Raw genomic sequence first — 17384 nt, forward strand, 5'->3', positions numbered from 1 at the left:
GTCTTCTACAGTTACGTAGCGAGGAATGGATGTTTTTTTGTTGAAACGCTTTAATTTTTCCCGGTTTGCAATGGAGACCTCTGTGAAGGATCTGGGGAGGGCAGCTAGTTTCTGCTCACATAGAATTCTTTTATTTTAATTTACATGATATATCCCGTGTCTTTTGTTCTACATTAACCCTAACTGTTTGAGTGGCTACTTGGGAATAACTTCATCACTTCTCTAGTGGAACGTGGCAACTATTTAACACCCTGTATGACTTAAGACAGGAAATGAAGTGCTGTCTTAGTAAATTGCAGAGAAATTTTCGTAAGGAAATGTAATTACCCAGACTAGAAATTGGCCAGAATATCAAGTTAAAATCGCTGTGTATGCAAAAAGTTCTCGGTTTGCTATTTTATCTGAGAGGTGACTTGAACTAATATTGTATGAATTCAGAATCACGATGGATTACTTTTGAGATCCTAATGCTTGCGATGCCTGACGCTATAAGTTAGTGAATCCAGGGCTGATTTGAAATAGATTGGGCACCTTACGGAAATGCTGTTGTTTCGTGCTGTACTGTATGGGGTTACTTTAAGGTTTTCCTCTCAGACAGTGACCAAACGTGTGCACTCTTATAGAATCATGCAGTAGTTTGGGTTGGAAGGGACTTTTAAAGGTCATCTAGTCCAGACCCTTTGCAATGAGCAGGGACATCTTCAACTTGGTCAGGTTCCTCAAAGCCCCATCCAACCTGACCTGGAATGTTTCCAGGGATGGGGCATCTACCACCTCTCTGGGCAACCTGTACCACTGCCTCACCACCCTCACTGTGAAGAATTTCTTCCTAATGCCTCATCTAAGTCTTCCCTCTTCCAGTTTAAAGCCATTGCCCCTTGTCCTATCACTCCATGCCCTTGTCAAAAGTCCCTCCTCAGCTTTCTTGTCGGCCCCTTTAGGTACTGGCAGGCTGCTCTAAGGTCTGCCCGGAGCCTTCTCTTCTCCAGGCTGAACAACCCAACTCTCTCAGCCTGTCCTCACAGCAGAGGTACTCCAGCCCTTGGATCACCTTCGTGGCCTCCTCTGGACTCGCTCCAACAGGTCCATGTCCTTCTGGTGCTGAGGACCCCAGAGCTGAAGGCAGTACTGCAGGGGGGTCTCACCAGAGCGGAGCAGAGGGGCAGAATCCCCTCCCTCGACCTGCTGGTCACCCTGCTTGGGATGCAGCCCAGGACACGGTTGGCTTTCTGGGCTGCCAGTGCACATGGCCAGGTCATGTTGAGCTTCTTGTCAACCAACACCCCCAAGTCTTTCTCCTCAGGGCAGCTCTCAATCCCTTCATCCCCCAGCCTGTATTGGTACTGGGGGCAGTCCCAGCCCAGGTGCAGGACCTTGCACTTGGCCTTGTTGAACCTTACGAGGTTCACATGGGCCCACTCCTCAAGCTTGTGAATCTAATGAAGTGTGATGAAATTACTGTTAAAAGTGACATCACTACAGGCTGTATTGATCTGTATGTTTTAAATTTTTTATAGCATCCGTACCATGCTTTACTTTGGACAAGAGTGGTTAGATCTGGTTTTGATCAATATGTTTATAACTTTTTATTCCACTCTGAAGATTCTATTCTTAACATGTTATGATAAATACGTTTCACTGCATTCCAGTAACTATTCTGTTTCTTAAATCTTGGCACTGGAGTTCATTTTTTTAATGAAATCTGTTTCATTTCCATTTGTCTTATGCTAACTTTTGAGTATGCTTCAGGTAGCTTTTTCAAATAAAGAAAGGTCATGAATTGAAAAGATTACTTATTATAGCAAAAAAAAAAATCAAATAAATTGTTCAAAACAGTAGAGGTTTTTGCTTTTCAAATTAAAATTTGAAACAACTTGAACTCCTAAACTCTCCTCACATCTCCCTTGGAAACTCCCTCCTTTACTGTAACTTTGTGGTCTTGATGATATTCACAGAGAAGCTGATTTACTGAATAAAGAAGTTCTTTAAGTTTTCAGTTTTGGAACATTACCAGTGTGTCTGAACCCAGGTTTCAAATTTTACTGGCATTTTGTTGGCAAACCAATTTTTTGGAGTCCTTTCTTATTTGGGTATGTTTCCTGACACCTTTGGCTGTATGGTACTGTGTTTTAAAATTCTCTTTTTCTTTTTTTAAGAGGAAAAGCCTATAAACATATACAAAGGACTAATTATAAAATATCTGGTATAAAAATAGAGAGACAAGAAAATTACCAGCTGAAAAATGCAGTGAGCAGAAAAAATGAGCATTTAATGATAGAGTTTTACCCTGCCTGTAAAAGCAGGCCTGATTCTCAAAGCAATTCCGCGAGCAAAACATGCACTATTCTGAGGCCATAATACGGTAATTTAAATCAAGCATAAGTACATAGCTGGTAAGAAAGAGGTGGTTGAGTCTTCCCTTCCATCCGCTGGCCTCTTTTACTGTTGTTTCCCTTTTGCCAACAGCAGTGTTCATTTATGGTGAGCCAGATCAGAGCCCTGATCCAGCTGAAAAATAATCCACTTTTGGATTAGACAACTTTGCCCTACTTACAGTCTTCCTGTATACCCCAGTTTTGTTGAAACTATTGTTATTAGTGCACCGCTCTCAAAGACTAACCAACTAGCCAAAGTATATATAAGTTGCTAACCTACGTCATTCATAGTATCAATAGATTATTCCTTGCTGAAAATGTCATGTCTAGTATAGGACAATCTTCTTTTTGTAGTATTTATTGAAGTAAGGTACAAGAAACTATCAGTCCAAGGTTCCAGTACTTTTTTAGTTTTCCACAAGTCTGGGACATTGTTAATCCCTTAACGCTTTTTCTCACTGATGTCGGACTTTAATGTATCTAAGGAGTTCAAAGCGAATTTGACACTAAATGGTCCTTTCTGTGCTAATGTTGCTATAGGGAAACCCACTATAAAGTGAAAGAAGCTATGAATTTTTGCAATAGAACAGAAGAGTTCATTCATGTAATAGTGTATTCTGGCACATATTTTGCCTGCTGGATATAGGCAAATTTATAACCGTGCAGAGCAGTGAGATTCCTGTCATTTAAATAAGCCTCAATAGGATTAACAGTTTAGGTGTTCCTCTACCTGTCTGAAATGTGGGAGTCAGTCTTTTGGGAGCCTGCATATTGCACCTGGTCATGCACAAAATACTGCATGGGAAGTGGAAGATGGATAAAATTAAATATTTAGGCTAGTAAGAGTGTGAAAATGACTCCAATCTAGGATCCTGCTTAGGATAGGGGATTCCAGTGAACAGCCTTTGGGCTAAATTGCTAGTTTAGTAATTAGTAGCAAATGACTAGTTTCTGACTGATTTCAACCAAACTTAAAGGAAGGCTAGAAACACCAGAGATGCCAAGTTTCTGTACATTTCCTGGAGTCAAAGAGTCACTCAGATTGGAAGGGATCCCTGAGGTCTGTAGTCCAACATCCATCTTTTAAGCAGGGTCAACACTGAATTCAGACCAGCTTGCTCACTGCTTTTTCCAGTCAGATCTTGAAAACCTTCAAGGACAAAAATACTCCACAGCCTCTCTGGGCATCCTATTCCAATGCTTAGTTATCCTCATAGTTTAATGTTATTTGCAAACTTGATTAACATGCATGCCATTTCCTCCTACAGGTCATTGGTAAAGATATTAAGATACTAAATAGGATAGGTCTCAGGATAAACCCCTGAGGAACTGCAGTTGTATCCAGCCTACAGGTAGAGTACAAACCATTACTTTTCAATCCCAGAATCCAGACAGTTTTTGCTTGTTTGGTAGTGCATCCATCTAGACCACAATGGCCAAACTTGGATACAAGGGTGCTGTGAAAGACCATCTTGAAGATGGTTGCAATATTTACCCTTCTCTCTGCATCTGGGATGATCCCATGACCACGATAGAACACAGCCTTGCTGTGCCGTCAGCCAGCTCTCTCAGATGCATCCCATCTGCTCTCATGGACTTGTAGGAGTCAAGATTTCTCAAGAGAATTACGAGATCAGTCCTTTTCTACTGTTGATATTTCCTCTTCTCCTTGAACGCTGTCTGTATGTGTAAAGGCCTGGGAGACCTTGTCGGTGAAGACCGGGGCAAAGAATGCATTGAGTAACTCAGCCGTATGTGTGTCCACTGTGCTTTTGCCTCAGTCAGCTGCGAGCCCACATTTTCCTTGTTTATTCTTATCATGTAGCAGTAGAAGTTCTTGTTGCCATGTTTCTTGCCAATCTCTACTATAGTTGAGCTTCAGCTTTCCTAACATCATCCTTGCTTGTCTGGACAATATTTCTGCATTTCTCCTTTGCAGCATTTCTCCTTGCTTCCATCTCTTTTTGTATATTCTTCTTGCAGTCATGAATTCCCTTTTTAGCCAAACCAAACTCCTTGTTCATCTACTTATTTTCCTCGGTATTGTGATGGACCATTATTGTGTCCATGGGAGGTTGTCTTTAAAGACCAGGTCTGTTGAGCACCCTTGTCCTTCAGAGCTGCTTCTCATAAAATCCCATCTGTCAGATCCCTGAGTAAACTGAATTCTGCTCTCATGAAATCCAGGGTTTGTGCTCCATTACTTGCCTTCCTCATTCCTCTCAGGATCCTGAACAGCATTGGTTCGTGATTGCTACGGCCACAGATTACTACCTCCCCAATCAGCTCTCCCTTGTTTGTAGCAGACAGATTGAGTTGATCACTCCAGTTGATCATCCGATACTTATGTTAAGAGCTTGTCCCTAGCATCCCTCACAAGTCAGCTGGATTGCTTGCATCCCACTTTATTTACCTTATAGCAGCTATCGGGAGATGGGAGTCTCCCATAGGAATCAGGATCTGTGATCTGCAGATGTCCTCAAGTTGCTTAGAAAGACTTTTTCCACTTCCTCCTGGTTAGGTGGTCTGTAACAGACTCCCACCATGATGTCATTCTTGGTGGCTTCTCCTCTGATCATGACCCACCAGCTCTCAGCCAGCCTACTGCCTGTTTTACAGAGGACCTCCATAACTTTGAGCTCCTTCAGGTATCCATGTTCTCGTGAAAACAGGTAGGAGAGAGAGACCCGGGGCAGTGCAAGGAGCCAGCAAGGAGTCTGCGGTGTGGACTGGAGAGTTTCCCCTTCTGCATGGCCATTCGATGAACAGAGCTTGGAATCGGACACAGCATCGTGCAGTTGAGGGAGATGGAGGGCAATGGAGGAGAGGTTAGGGAAAATATTAGTAGGCACACTGCTCATTTTCAAATTGAATATAATGGACAGAAACAGTGGATCTAAAGTAGTAAAGTAATTGTTCAGGGCACCTTTTTGTCCAAAGTAAGACAAGAAACCGGTCAAAAGACATGTTCCTTTCCATTTGACTAAAAATTGAAGGGGTTTTTTTATGTTGCTTTTATACTACTCTATAAACAAGCTATTTGAGAGTGAGATTTTCAGACAAGGAACTTGAAGTGCGGGGAGAAATCTGTTCATAACTTACCTTCTTGTGCCCAGGTATTTTAACATCTGGAATGCAATGCTGCCTGTTGTAATACCTCTGCAATACTGTAACACAGCAGGATGCATTAATGAGAGTTTCAATCTTAAACCCACAACATCAATGAAATTTATAGTTGTCAGGCCGTTAACATTATTCAAACATAGTTTTTGTGGTTTCAATTCCCATTTTACGTTCATGTAGGAAGAAATGTCATTGTGTTGACTAGCCATGAAGACAGAGTCCTCCTTAGACTTGAAATTTGTATAAAACAATTAAGTATTGTTTGTTACTCTTGACAGCATTGATAGCATGCACTACAGGGCAGGGAGAGGGTATTTGTGTAAAAATTTGTGCTAGACTCCCTCGCTTAGTATTTCAGCTGGTTTAATATTCTTGAATACCAAAAGTGTCTTGCTCACGTTTTGGAAAATACCACAAAAACGTTCAAAGCAGAAAAGAAAAATTTATTTTAAATTAAATTCTACTATCATCTTCTAAGGTCATATAGGAGCCACCTGATATTCTTCCTGATGGGTAAATTTGTCTTCAGACATTTCATGTTTCCCTACTCTTGTATCTCAGTGTGGTCTTTTCACTTAATATGTAGAGCAAGTTAGTTAAAGAGCATAAAAAAGAATAGAAAATTTCTTGAAGGAAAAGATTTCAGGGGGAAAATGTGGTGAGCACTGTGATTAAGTCACTCTGCAGAAAAATGGAATTGTTAAATCTGCAACTGATTAAGTTGAAAGAAAAGAAGGGAAGTCAATATGTAAAAATGTGCACATACGGTTACTCTTTCTGGTAAGGAAAATCCAAATTGTTTCTCCCAGAAAAAAAAACTAACAAGCACACACAATTTATAAAGCTCTGAATTTTGGTGGGGTGGTTGTGTGGGGTTTTTTTTATTATCACAGGCTTCATGGTAATTCCAGCACAATCTCAGGAAGTAGTAAAAATAAATCTATCTGTCTCTTGCTGTATCAGTCTGGGTATTAACAGCTTCCCCATGTTGTGTCCATTAAAGAGTTTCTTCATGGTCCTTAAAAGTACAGCCTTGGTCTCTGTGTTTAATATGTTGTTACCTGCTGCCAAGCCTCTAATAGCTACATTCATGTGCTCTGTTAATCATATCTCTTTGTTCTAGAAACCTGTGTTTTGGATTCGTAATTAACTTTTTTTCCAGCTCTGATTATTTTCCTCCCATCGTGACAGCACATGACTTTTTTTTTTTTCCTATTTAAAAACAAGTGTGTGAATGGAGAAGTAACGGTGTATTTCGACAAACCCTGTAATCTCTTCCTAACTGTGCTTCCAAATGTAAATTAGATTTTCATCTTGCAAACCCATGAACTTGGTGTTGTAAGTGAAATCAGTTCCCAGAAGACAGGGCTGAAGCCTCATGAGCTACAGAGGATTTTCCCCTAGGTCCCACCATAAGAAGAGGTGTATTTTTAACGTTAAAGCTTGGTGGCAGGTAGGTGAGCCCCGTCTCAGTGTGTAATCCATAGGGTCCAAAGGAAAGAATTACCGAGCCCTATTTCACATGAACTGGAAGGGGCCCGGCAAAGAGATCTTTTGGTTCTTACTCTTTGGTAAGGTCTCACTGGTTCAGGAGAAAAGTGGGAAAGCATCGTAGAGTCCATAACGGCTTCTGTTAATTTGGGTTCAAGTATCTCTAATTAGCGAAGGCATTTGTGGTCCAGTCTTTGCTTGGGCCCTCCGATAACCTCCCATTTTGATCATCATGAATGCAAGCCAGCCATTGGGCAGACACTCGGAAATCTTAGGGATCCTGCTTGCATTTTGGTACCGCCAGAGCCCCAGGAGTTACCGACACCCTGCTTTTCACCCTTCCTTCGCTTGTCGCCTGCCTAAAGACACGCGGGGACACGTTCAGTTTGGAGCTGGGCCTTGCTGCCCACGGGTGCTTCCTTGCTTGCAGAACTTGAAACACCTTTCATACGTATCTGAAATTCAGGGGAAATAATTTTGAATGATGCTCTTTGCTGATTTGGACTGCACTTATCTCCAAGACAAGATTGCTTTTATATGAATGAACGACGTGATATTTGTGCCTGTATTAGAAGTAGATTTGTAGGCTATACATCACTTTCTGGGTTTACCTTGTTGGCAACGTCTTGAATATCTGTTTTATCTGTTACATAACTCTTCCTGAAAATGTGAAATGGAGGAGGATCGTAGTGCAGTTCAGATCTGGTTTAAAGTGGCTTGAACGAAGTTCTCACAGTAGAGTTTTTTCCTTCTCTTTTTAAGTCTAACATTGACTCATTTGGTGGTGTTAAAGTGCACTTTCTACTTATCCCCAGAGGAAAGTTAGTATTCTTTTAAGTGAAACTATTTTAAAAGCAGAACACAAGCCTAAAATAAGCCAGTGTTCTCTAGAGTTCTCAGAAGGTGTAGATTTATTTACTGTAGTTAAATCATAATTAGTTCTCAGGGGATAGTGTATCTTTTAAACTGCTTTATTGCCACCATATTGGTTTTCTAAATAATCAGAAACTGCTGCTCTTATATTCTGTAGTATGAACAAAAATATGCTGTAAGTAGAAACAAATGTCTAGAATTGCTAGTTGTCACTTACTGAAGATAGTGACACACAAAGGAGAAGCACTCCAAGAAAACCTGAAGAAATACAAAACGTATGTTATCAGAAGGCACCTCAAATGAACTATGGCTAGAGCTTTTTCCAGCGTAATAGGTACAGTAATGTTTTACATTAGCATTTTTCAGTTAATAGTTTTTTAATATTCTGATGCTTTTTGGTCAAGAATAAATGTTAACTGAAAATGGATAAATGGTAGTGCAATGTTAACATAAAATATTACCTGATATTTAAGCCTAGATTTTCATGAATGTAGCTTAGTGTTCCAGCTGATAAGCATGGGTTTTGTATTTTTTTTTTCCTAATTGGCAGGTTAATGTTCGAGTTGCCTGAGGAGATGGGTTTAATAGCAATTGCTGTTCGACAAACACAAGGGAAAGGTAAGTTTCCCTCTAGTGCTAATAAATGTGTATTAAACATATGAAATAGGACATTTTAATGTCGCCTAGCTGCCTTCAAGATACATTATGAGTATTTTTGATAATATGATCTATAGAATAATCGTGTCCTCTTCTGCCGCTTGAACTGTGGATTCAAACTCAAAACCTAAGTTAATAGAAACCAAAGTAAACATTTTCAGGATGTTTGGTGGCTTTTGCAGAAATGATTTAGTGGTCTTCTAGTTTCTGCCAAAAAGTCTCCCCGGTCATGGAAACTGCCATCACTACATTTAGTGTAATACAAGTCAGACTTCCAAATCAGAACTCCTTTTTGGCTTAACTGAAACAAGACTGGGTCTTGACTTGCTCTGAGATAGAGGTTTCCTGAGTCTGCAGGACCTGCCTGAACCGTCATGTGGGCTTTCAGGATCTTTTGCAGATAAATATAAGTTCTGTCTCTTTCCCAGCACTGATTTAAAAGCCACGTTCATTTTATTAGAACCCAGTGCCCAGCCTAATAAGCTCTTCTGAGCACAGCTCGACATGAAGGTGGTTACCTGGCTGTCGGTACAGATCTAGCTTGTGTCAAGGTGATTCACAACGTGAATGATTTCTAGACGCGCACAGAGCATCTTCACGAATACTTCTTCGCTTAGACAAAGCAAGGTTTTTGAAATGTGTATGTTACCAGATACCAGGAAAATCCTGGAAGCAAGTCACTTAGGACATTCTAGGAAACTGAGTAGCAGTGTACACGTTAAACAGCCTGCTGTTTTTTTAAAGAAAAAAAAGGCATTGCACTTTAACCATTTTCTTTCAAAATTAGTTTGGAAACTCCATTAAGGGACTTATGGTAGGTTCTTGGATGGATACTATTGAATCTTTCTCTTTTGTAGTTGTCTACAGTAACAAAGTGATCTTTTCTATAAATATTTTTTTCTTGAGTTGAAGTTACCTGTTTTTCCTCTCCTTCCCCAGGTCGTGGTGGAAATGTTTGGCTGAGTCCCGTGGGCTGTGCACTATCCACTTTACATATCGCCATTCCTCTACATTCCAACCTGGGCCAGAGAATTCCTTTTATTCAACACCTGGTGTCCTTGGCAGTGGTAAAGTCAGTTAGATCAATACCAGGATATGAGGTATGTAATTCTAATTTATCGCAAAATTCCTATTTCCATTTTCATTAAATTCAGATTTTAACTATGTCTTCTGTGTGTAGAATGACTGAATGCATAATATAGTTCTTCAGCACTAATATGCTGGTTAACCTAGCCTTCATACGTGCTTGATTATTTATATGTTTTAAGAAATCTAGTATACATATGACGAATACTGTCTTTTACTGAGCTGATTAAGTATACCACACTCATTTCACTCATAATCTTATGAAACTTAAGACTCAGTCTTCAGCAGTAAAGAAAAGGTCGGTTTTGTTTGTCTAATAATTGAGTTAATTTGTTTTGATTTTGAAGGAGTTGGGGAAGAGGGAGGAGGGAATAAAGCTGACAAATCCTTTTCTGCTTTCTTTGTTGGTGTTGTTTCAGTGGTCACTTTATCCCTTTTAAAGGATTTTTCCAACCCTTGTTTAAGGTTGAAAACTGATTTCCAAAGCAAGAATTTAGGAGTATTGCCCTCAAGAGGGAATCAAGTGTCCTGTCATCAGTATTAAAATGAAGAACCAGTCTTCTTCATCACCTCATATATCTCCTTTTTAATGTTACCATTTCCTAATATTTGCTAACTATAAAACTTTGGTATTTTACAGAAGTAGTTAACTAAAGCATATGTTTCCTATATTACAGAAAATCAATGACTTATACACATTTACACATGAACTTTATTATAGTGGCACCCAGTAGCTTTGCTGTAGTTTAGGGTCTGTCAGCCTTTCTATTAAAACCTTCTAACTTCTGTGCTTCATAATTTGACTATAAAAACAAAATGCTTCAGGCTAAAATTTGCAATATAAAATATTTGGCTAGAGTGAATAATTTGACCATTTAAAATAGAAGGGACAAGAGTTAGTTCTATAAAATATGAGTCTGATTGGGGAAGGAGTTAATTTATGAAAGGAGCTGGTTTTGCTTCTGTACGCCTACCCTGGTATACTGTGACATTTTTTATTTTGTTCCATTCAAGAGGAAAAAGGTGACTGAAGTACTAAATATAAAAATAGTATGTATCAATAATACGTGTACTGTACACGGCACAGATACAACACATAGCTTGCTATGACCAAGACAAAACTACTGAATCTCTTTGATAGCACATTGACCCTAAACAATGGGGGAAACCAATGTGAAGGGTCTGGACTCAAATAGGTTAAAGCAAGGAAATGCAAAGATTTATTGGAAACTCAGTGCTTAAATTTCCCCTTTAGACTTAGGTAATGGAGGGCTTTGCTTTATGCCAGATGAACATCCATCCCATGCAAACTGCAGTAGCTGCAAACAGTGGGCTAATCTACGGATAAGGTTTTGTTCTCTCCTCCAAATTTCCATACCTCTGTGGGTGCATGTCAGAATCTTAATAATACTTTAACACACTTCAATGTTGTTTGCTATGCCTAAAGTCCATTTCAGGATTTCCATTCAAAAATCTGAAATACCTGTGTCTCAGTTTATCAGCCAGTCATCATTTTTAGGATTGCCACAAATGTTGACTATGCTAAACAGGCAGCAACTGAGGCTTTGGTTCTGGGTCCTCACGGAGAAAATCTGACCGCTCAGTTGGAAGTTTTACTGTCAGATCTTAGTGCTGCAAACGCAAATGGGCCTTACGTCAAGCGAATGCTTTGCTTTCCCATTGTGAGAACAGCAGACATCTCTCTCTAGTAAGTGAAGACAAGAACGCGCTCCATTTCCAGCATATTTTGTGGCACCCATCATTTCTTTGACAGCCGGATAGTTGTGCAGTGCCTTGTAACTCCATTTTGTGGCAAAGTCTCTGCTGTGTAGCTCACGTCATGAGACTACCCAGTTGACTTGGTTGTTCTCCATGCTTGCTGTCACTTCAGTTGCAGAGCTACTGTCTGGTGTCTTACAGGTGTATGTTTTCCTTAAGTAAGATATACTGAATAGCTCTTCGGAAGATCTCTTAGCACTGATAATACTGTTTAACTGTGTCATACTTTGCATGTCTCAAGAGTCTCCTATAAATCTTTTCCCAGTGCGAAGGGTCAAGTCGTTTTCCATAATGAATATGAATTGGCGATACTCTCTCTTAGAATGCTTTGATAGCAAAATCAGGTAGTATTTCCTGTCAGTGTACGTGTAATGGACTCCTCTCTGGCCTTTAAATCTGTCAGGAAAGTAGACCTGGACCCAGGTGCAGTTTTCACACATCCTGTAAAGGGATTTCATAATCTACAATAGGAGGGAACGCGACTCTTGTAGTCCTGGAGCACCTCCCGTAATTTGCCTCTGGGGATACAGTCATATGCAGGTTTTTCAAACTACAGGAAGCACATTTGCTTTCTTTTTGTGTTTAAGTAGCCGGTGCAAAGTTCAGTTCAGTTCTGTGGTTTCAACAAAAACTTCTCTATTGCGCTGGAACGGTGTCACACAGCACAGTTTGTGTTTCCAGCTCCGCGGTGTTGCTTGAGCGTAGCTGCCGAAAGCGTGAATACATTTAGGACTTTACTGAAGTATTTACATAGTTGTGAACTGGAATTTCTCCTGTCTGCTAAATTTCCTTTCTGAAATTCAAGATGTCATTGTCTCCTTGTCTGGTTTCTGCAAGGATCCTCAAATACAGCGTTGAGGTTATTGTGGGCTTACGCTGACCGTGGTCAGCAGTGAGCCACAGTGGCTGCCACAGTTTGCATCTTTTTGAATAGGTCTTTTAAATCTGAATGAAGGAAAATTAATTCTATTAAACCTCACAATTTTGAGACTGAAAATCTCTAATATCTTGAGTCCCCCTTTTGGTCCCTCTAAGCCTTTATTATCTGCCATAATTTTTTTTATTCTTTTAGTGAATAGACACTTTTCTCTGACAGCTGCCAACCTCCTTAGTAAACCGTGTCACCATGTCAGTATGACTTTTTCAGTAACATTTGTGGAGCACTTAAATAGGTTCTCATTGTGAAGAGCACTTGACAGTATCACACTCGGTGCGGCAAAGAGGTACAGAAAATACAGAATACGGAGTGGCGAATGAGCGGTGTTCTTATAATTGGTATCAAAGAGCAAAGTGTTTCTAAATGTATGGTTTTGTTTCTTTAGGATATTGATCTGCGAGTAAAATGGCCAAATGATATTTACTACAGCGATCTTATGAAGCTTGGTGGAGTTCTGGTAAACTCTACACTTATTGAAACAACATTTCATATACTGATTGGTAAATGTTTATTTTCAAGCTTTTCTGTACTGTTTTTTTCTGAAGAAATTTGTTATTAATGTCTTTAAGTGTTCAGATGATAAGGACAAGAACAAATAATGACAGCAGGCATAAGGAAATAAAGCACAATATTAAATCAAGAGGAAGCACCAAAAGTAAATGTTTTCATTCTTCTTAATAATTCCATAGGCTTGACAAGGAAAACGTAAATGCAAGCATCTGGGCTGATGTAGTGGAGTTCAAAGAGCGAGCATGACAGGAGAGAGGGAAAATGTCCGCCTTGACCTATTGCAAAACTAGTACAATATACTGAAAAATGGATCCATTTTTTTCAATTTTCTTCTTTTTTTTTTGCAACTTGACAAATAGTTAAATGAAGAACATGCCTTTTAAATCAGGAGAAAAAGAGCTACATACACATAGTAATGTTTTAATTTCTCCTTTCATCCTTTTAAAATTTATTCATGACTTGTTTCTCTTGATACCTTTCTAGAAACTGGAATACTGCTAGTGAGGCAGCAGTGAAGTAATAATTTGATTAATTAATCACTTTCTTTAGTTCTCTCTAAAAGTAAAATTTGCAAAGTAGTTGGGAAGGCTGAGTCAGGGAGCAAAGAGTGACAATCTGCTTGGTGGTGGTGAAGACAAACAGTCTACCTGGAAAGCTGGTTCCAAAAAGGTAGCACTGCCAATCTACATGTATTTTCCAGCAAGTCCCAGTGCTGTAACAGGGGAAGACATTTAGGTGCACTAATAAGTATTCAGATGTTTTTATCATTTCAAGTCAGAGAATCATCCTGCTATTTGTTAAGGAAAATTTTTCCCCTAACCAGCAGCAGCACAGATCTGTCAGACGTGCTTAGAAACCTGCCAGCAGAGCTCTAGCTTCTGGTTCCAAAAATAATTTTCTCTGCTGTCTAAAAAAATTAAATGGAAGTTCCTTAGCAAGTCTAAAAGATTAAAGAAGAAGTTGATAATATTTGGTTTACATTTGAATGTAGCATGGTACATAAGTAAAGTATCTTGCTAAGAGAATATGGGCATGATACTGGTTCCGTCAAGGTGCTGTAAACTTTAAGGTGCAAACAAGCAAAACAAACGAAGTAGTCATCGCCTCCTTCTGTGAAACATGCCCAGCCATTACATTTTCTGCTCAATTGTTAGGTCATGTCCTCATTTTGTAAATAATCTACATGTACAGAATGGAAGTTGCACCGAGACGCTTAAAAATTCTCTCTGTGCCCTGTCAACCATTTACTGCTTCCATGTGTTTTCCCAGAGCCTGTTCTGGTTAACACAAGAAAAGCAAAAATGGCTCCAAAAAGAGTTCAGCTTACCAGATATCTCTTTGCACATTACATGTTTGGTTTGGGCCTTGTGTTTCTTACCCTAAGCACCAAAACATTCCCATTCAAATGGAAACTTTCTGTATGCATTCTCTCTGATGTCCATAGGCGTCATCTGGGTGGTGCTACGCCTGAGCTATATGCAGAGATGTACATTTTCATCAGCGTTCTTTCATCTGGAAGCTCCTAAGATTGAAACTTACTTGCCACATACTAGTCCAAGGACCTTTTCCATCATTTCAGTGACATGTGTCGCCGAGAGTAGTAGGGGTGACTCATGACACCTAACTTCTTGTATTAGTAGTAGCCATGGGATCAAACTTCCACAAGGGGAAAGGTAAGCCAGGTGCATCGTCCCTTTTCTACAGCCATGCAGATTCCTTACCTAGACCTCACTGTTTACACGGCACTCGTGAAGAGTATCCCACGTATGAGGGTAAAGATCAAAATCAAAGATCATCTACATGACTTCACAGCTCTGGGAGGTACCTCAGAAGAACAACGTGAAAGACAAACCTGCCTTTGCACCTGTACCATGTGCTCAAGGCCTCACAGACGACGGAGTTCATGTTCATACTTTTAAACACGTTTTAAAAAAAACTTCTTCTTTTTTTTTTTTTAAGAACTTAATTGTTGCAGGACTTTTGGAAGAAGAGTTCTGCAGAAGAATGTGCTTCATTAATGTAAGGGCCAGACTCAGAACAGACGTAGGTAGCCAAACGCAAGTGGAATGCAAGGGACGGCCAACGTGCTTGACCTGCAAAAGCTGTGTCTGCCTCTGCGTGCAGCTGAGGCACGTCCGGACGGTGCGCCGATGCTGAAGGCAGGGCTGGCTCTGGAACTGGAAGATGTATTATTAACCACATCAGCACACTGCAAGATCACTGCTAAATGTTTATTTTTCACGCTTCTCACATTGGGCAATGCAGAGATGCCCTAAAAATCCTGAGCACCTATTTTTCAAATTAGCTGGCTACATTTTTGCCACCACGTTTATCCCCAGATGCTTCTGCCTCAGATGAGCTCCGCATCCTAGGACGGCTCTTGTATCTGTTTCAATTTTCGGATTGCTAAGTAGTGATCTATGTACATCACCAGCCTGAGTGCCCGGAGCCCGCAGATGGACTCCCCGGCCCCGTTCTGCCCTGACAGTACCAGTCACAGCTTAATGGCCACGGCCACTCTCTCTTTGAGCGTAAACAGCTGCATTGGGATTTGTTGGTGTGGCACATTATATTTTCCAGTTCATTTTCCTTTGTCTCTTTCTGATAATACATTTTGCCTCATTTCCATAGGATCGATGCATTGGTACTGGTATCACTGCGGCTTTCTTTGCATGCGTTCTCTGACTAGTTAAAAGTCAAAAACTCCTTTGCACTGAAGAGATCCTTCTCCTCATAGTTGATATGAATTACTTCCATATATGAATAGTTTCACTAATAACAAATTTACAAAACAGTGCCTCTGGACCTTCTTGCAGATGGAGATGTATCATCTCTAAACCTGATTGACAGACAGGGGCTTTGTCCCAAATGTCTGAGGAAAGAAAAATCCAAATTATTAGGAGAAAAAAATAAACAGGTAATACAATATATTTCTTTACATCCCTCGAAACCTGTTTCAGCAGGCTGCAAAAAAGGCCCCAAGAGCCATATTTAAATAAGAAAGGCATTCTGCCAACGTTTTTCTAGTTGGAGAAATCTCAGCGAGAGACTTGAGGATTCTAAAGAATATGCTGTGGTAAGATAGACTAAGCAAACTGGAGTTGTTCACAGCAAAGTTAAATCTTCTGGGCTTTTCAGAGCAAGCCAAACAAGGCTTATCAGCTGAGTAAAAAGGCCTGATTTTCAGAAAATGCAGTCGACTAAGTGTAGTAAACAGAAAGATCTCTAAATTTTAGACCAAAAGATAAAACTCCCATCTTAGAGTATGATCAATGATTTACTCTCAATTAGCTAATGATCTGTCAACTTCCAGGGAGTAGAAGAATTTCTCCCTTTGATGTTACTGTCACCAAGGTGCAAGTTGCCACTTACCATCGCCCTAACCCTCACTGGTCGGAGGGTGTGCTCTTGAAGGACTGCAATGGATTTGCTTCTACAAGTCTGAGGCATTTTAAGGGCAAGGAATGAGTCAAATCTGGACGGAGATTCGTAATTACGCAAGTAGGAAGGTTTAGAGGTGTAAGAGACTGAAGAGAAACAGCTACTGGAAACATCCTTAGAGATAATTTTATCAACTAGTTGAATAAAGCACGGACTTTCTGGTGGTAACAAAACGCTTGTATTTATGGATCCTGTCCTTTTTTGGTTTGTCTTCTTCAGGTTTTGGATTTAATGTGAATAACAGCAACCCCACCATATGCATCAATGATCTCATCACAAAATTTAATAAGGAAGAGGGGACAAAGCTGAAGCCTTTAACCGCGGACTGTCTTATTGCAAGAACCGTAACTGTGCTAGAGAGGCTTATAGATATTTTTCAGGAGAAAGGGCCCAACGGAGTTCTTCCCTCTTACTACAAGTACTGGATACACAGGTAAGTATAATGTTCTTCTCGAACTTTCTTTTGAGAAAGCTGGGAAGAACTCATGGATATTTTGTCTTTTCCTACTTTTTCTACTAGATTGCCTAGTGACTTAATTAAAATATACTCCCAAGTAGGGTGTAATTTTTTAAGAGAGAATAAAAATAGCACATAGTAAAATCAGTGGACTAGCATGAGTTAAAGAATGCTTCTAGGTATTTTACACGTATCATCTCAAAGCAGAGGGAACTGGGAATGATTTATTTAGCTAGTGATGAAGCTGCTGTACTCGTGTCTTTTATAAAAAAAAAAAATAGACTGTTTGGATTAACTCCCAACTCTCTTAATTCCACAAAAAGAAATGAAAGCAGGTAGAAAATGCTGCTGAAAATCTTTCTCTGTAAAGAACCTGTGAAGTGGGAAATAAAAATATTCTGCTAGACATTAGTCCTCAGCTCTTTTTAATTGTTTGTGCAGCGTCCACCAATTAATTCCTAACCGTCTGGTTCTCTTTATTTGCAGTGGTAAGCAAGTCCGTCTCCACGATGAGGAGGGCCCGATCGCATGGATCGTCGGGATAGATGATTACGGATTCCTTCAAGTCCATGAAGAAGGCAAGGGTGTGGAGTCTGTGCACCCAGACGGCAACTCTTTCGACATGCTGAGAAACCTCATAGTCCCAAAGCATTGA

At 40.0% G+C, this 17384-nt stretch overlaps 1 protein-coding gene across 1 annotated transcript; it reads left to right on the forward strand.

Annotated features, from left to right (window-relative positions):
• Positions 1–8412: 8412 nt before the first annotated feature.
• On the forward strand, positions 8413–17384 carry LOC104164656 (biotin--protein ligase-like; the record flags this gene model as incomplete). Its single annotated transcript, XM_009704047.1, has 5 exons — positions 8413–8480; positions 9459–9619; positions 12707–12821; positions 16492–16705; positions 17216–17384. Coding segments are annotated over 5 exons (727 nt in total), but the record flags the coding sequence as incomplete, so codon positions are not given.

Source organism: Cariama cristata, unplaced genomic scaffold, assembly GCF_000690535.1.
Source record: "Cariama cristata isolate BGI_N322 unplaced genomic scaffold, ASM69053v1 scaffold22617, whole genome shotgun sequence".
Classification (NCBI taxonomy): domain Eukaryota; kingdom Metazoa; phylum Chordata; class Aves; order Cariamiformes; family Cariamidae; genus Cariama; species Cariama cristata.